The following is a 3,093-nucleotide window of genomic DNA, read 5'->3' as shown; positions in this document are numbered from 1 at the left end:
GTAAAGTAACATATGCCAATATTTTTTTATGTTGCAGTGGTTGTTAATGTTGATGGTCAACCAGTAAATGTTCAACTATGTGATACAGCAGGTCAAGATGACTTTGATCCTTTGAGATCATTGTGTTACCCAGAAACAGATGTGTTCCTAGTCTGCTTCAGTGTTGTATGTCCTTCTTCTTATCATAGTGTAACTACCCGCTGGGTAAATGAAGTAAGAAAATACTGCCCAAATGCGCCAATTATTTTGGTAATAAAACTATATATTTTTAATAAATATAATCAGATATAAATTAAAGTAATACTTATAAACTCAATGTGCTATAAGGCTGATTTAAGCAAGAACAATCATAATTTTAGGTAGGCACAAAGAGTGACCTAAGGTCAGATGTGCATCTTATGTTACAATTAACAAGATATGGTCAAACTCCAATTACAACTACCCAAGGTCATCAATTGGCTCAAAGAGTAGGAGCTGTAAGTTATGTAGAAACATCCGCATTAACTCAACATGATCTTAAGGAAGCATTTGATCAAGCAATAGTTAGTGCTCTTAATACAAGAAGAGGCGGTGCTAGTTTATTATGTAGACGTAGAAAACCTCTACCATTATGGCGCAGATGGTTATGTTGTTGGGAAAGACCTTCAAGTGGTGCATAAATATTAATTAGTAGACTCTCTAGGATATTCTCTGTGATCAACTACGGCTACTTTGTTATCGGAATTTTTTAATTCTTATTGATATCTTATAATTCTATGATTTGATTCCATTACTAAGTAAAAAATATTTATAAGTTTTACAATTTACTTCTGATATTTTAAAATTGGTATCACATTGTGTTCCTGAGATTCAGCAGTCTATGTATGATTATTATTTTTATTAACTGGATGATAATCATATGTGTACATTATTTGATTCAATAATTGAATCTATAATATTTATATATAAAACATAATTTAAAAACTTTTTCTGCAGATATAAGACTTAGATTCTGATAGCTAAGTTATATGCCGTTCATAAAATTCCTGAAGCCAGATATGGCATAATTTATTATAACATTAATCATATTTTTGTTACTACTATGTAATTGGCTACTTGCCGGTTGTGATTTTCCTTTATTGATAGGATCATTAATTCTAGAACTTAAAAATATATCATTGACGCGTTATCATTATTAATATTATGATATAACATGAACTATATTTAATTATGAATTTTTTCATGCTGCAAGGTATATGTAGAATAGGAATTCTGAAACAATTTTTTCAAGTATTAACTCTTTACACTCGTATTTTTAACAAATCGTTGCAATCAAAACAAATGTTATTTATTATCTGAGAAACATTTAGTACCATATATTATTTGAAAATAAAGGACAAGTAGTCCTTATTTAATGAAGGCAGAGTGCAAAGAGTTAGAAATTTCACTGGTATTATGAATACATCAAGGTATAGATACATCACATTGAAACTATAATGTTATATTGTTACTATGCATATAAATCAAATTAATTATTTAACAATGCATTTTTATATGATATATACAATATTTGCACGAGCAATTTATCTATTTACAAGCCAATTTATTCTATGTATGGAGCATAATTATAAAAATGATAAGTAGTCAAAATCTTTTCATTAAATATTTTAAAAAATCTGTTGAAAATATTAGTAAAAGCTGTGATTTTAAAATTTAAATCATCAATTTCTACAATTTTTGTATATAAGACACAAAGGAATATAAGACTGCTGAAAAGTCTTAAATCTGCTTCCATTTGTCACAATCTCAAATGCCAAATTATGAATTTGTGTCGAATAAATACGAGTAATTTCAATTTTTTCAGTTTTAAATATTATTCCTAAAAAAAGGTAAACTAAAAATAGTGATAAAAAGAGAAACATTAAAGACTAAAAACCTCAATGTGAAGGCATAATCATCTCATAAAGCATCATATTAGCATCTCTATTTAAACTTCTTTGAAAATTATAAAACAATTTTTACTATTAATTCGGAATACTGTATACTATGAGGTGTTTTAGAGTATTTGATTAAACTTTATATGTTTTAATAATTATAGGAATACAAAAAATATTCAAATATAATTTCGTAAATATTTCCTGGCCCTATTAATGATTTTTTAAATTATATATTTAAAAAAGTATTTCATTATTGTTAAGAAAATAGTCTTGTAGTATTATTTCCTAAGTTTAAGAAAGCATGCTTCCGATGTTTGACTAAATACTTTAATAACACCTTGAAAAATTGTATGTAATACAATTTTTACTTTCTTCAATTTTAATGTTTATAATATGTTGGAGATTGAACAAATTTTTGCTCAAATCGATACATTTTAAAATAATTTAGTTTAGACAAAGATGAAAACTGGTTTTTCAATTACATTCTACCGTAAACAAGAATAATTTATATATTTTTCAGGTGCGCGAATTTGAACGCTAACTATAGTTTGGAATGTTTAAAGTATGTAAAACTAATTATATTAGAATTCAACAGCAGTTGTTTCATACTGCTATTTGTAGAACCAATGTTCCTGGATCTTTGATATTAATGTAATAAATTGAGTATACGCTTCAAAAGAAAAAAATACTGTATGTATACAATTGATGTTTGTATTTAAATATAACGTACATATTATCTTTACATCATTTGTTGCTACTCAGAAGTATGCATTGTATCCATTTTATGTGAACTATAATGGATATTTATTTTTTAAAATGTATGAAAGTTATTCATTTTGGTTCTACACCTATAAAAAACTTTTAATTGAAAGATTATATTTATAATTCGATATTTTTTAATATTTCTTTTAACTATGTTATTAGTAAACAGCTTAGTAAATTCAATTTTGTATCATAATATTTATTATACACGAAAGAAACAAAGTTACTTAAAACAGTTCATGAATATTATACGGACGATGGCGTTATTTCTGATGTACTGATGCGATTTTGTATTCAATTCTTAACAATATTCAGTGCATATAAAATTATCATTTTGTCATAGATATTACAAAAAAAACATGGTACTTAAAAAGAATATAGTATATATAGTATATAAATAATATATAATACATAC

The 3,093-nt window shown here is 25.8% G+C and overlaps 1 protein-coding gene across 1 annotated transcript in view; it reads left to right on the top strand.

Annotated features, from left to right (window-relative positions):
* Window positions 1-659, top strand: part of LOC108574372 (ras-related C3 botulinum toxin substrate 1-like) — a 1,494-nt gene extending 835 nt beyond the window's left edge. The window contains exons 2-3 of the mRNA XM_017936951.1: window positions 38-249; window positions 360-659. Of these exons, the coding sequence (XP_017792440.1) occupies window positions 38-249; window positions 360-659 (512 nt within the window). The remainder of the gene's footprint in view (window positions 1-37; window positions 250-359) is intronic.
* The last annotated feature ends 2,434 nt before the right edge of the window (window positions 660-3,093 follow it).

The sequence above is a fragment of the Habropoda laboriosa genome, unplaced genomic scaffold (genome assembly GCF_001263275.1).
Source record: "Habropoda laboriosa isolate 0110345459 unplaced genomic scaffold, ASM126327v1 scaffold205, whole genome shotgun sequence".
Lineage (NCBI taxonomy): Eukaryota > Metazoa > Arthropoda > Insecta > Hymenoptera > Apidae > Habropoda > Habropoda laboriosa.
The sequence above is the reverse complement of the archived record's forward strand: the minus strand, read 5'-3'. Positions and strand labels throughout refer to the sequence as shown.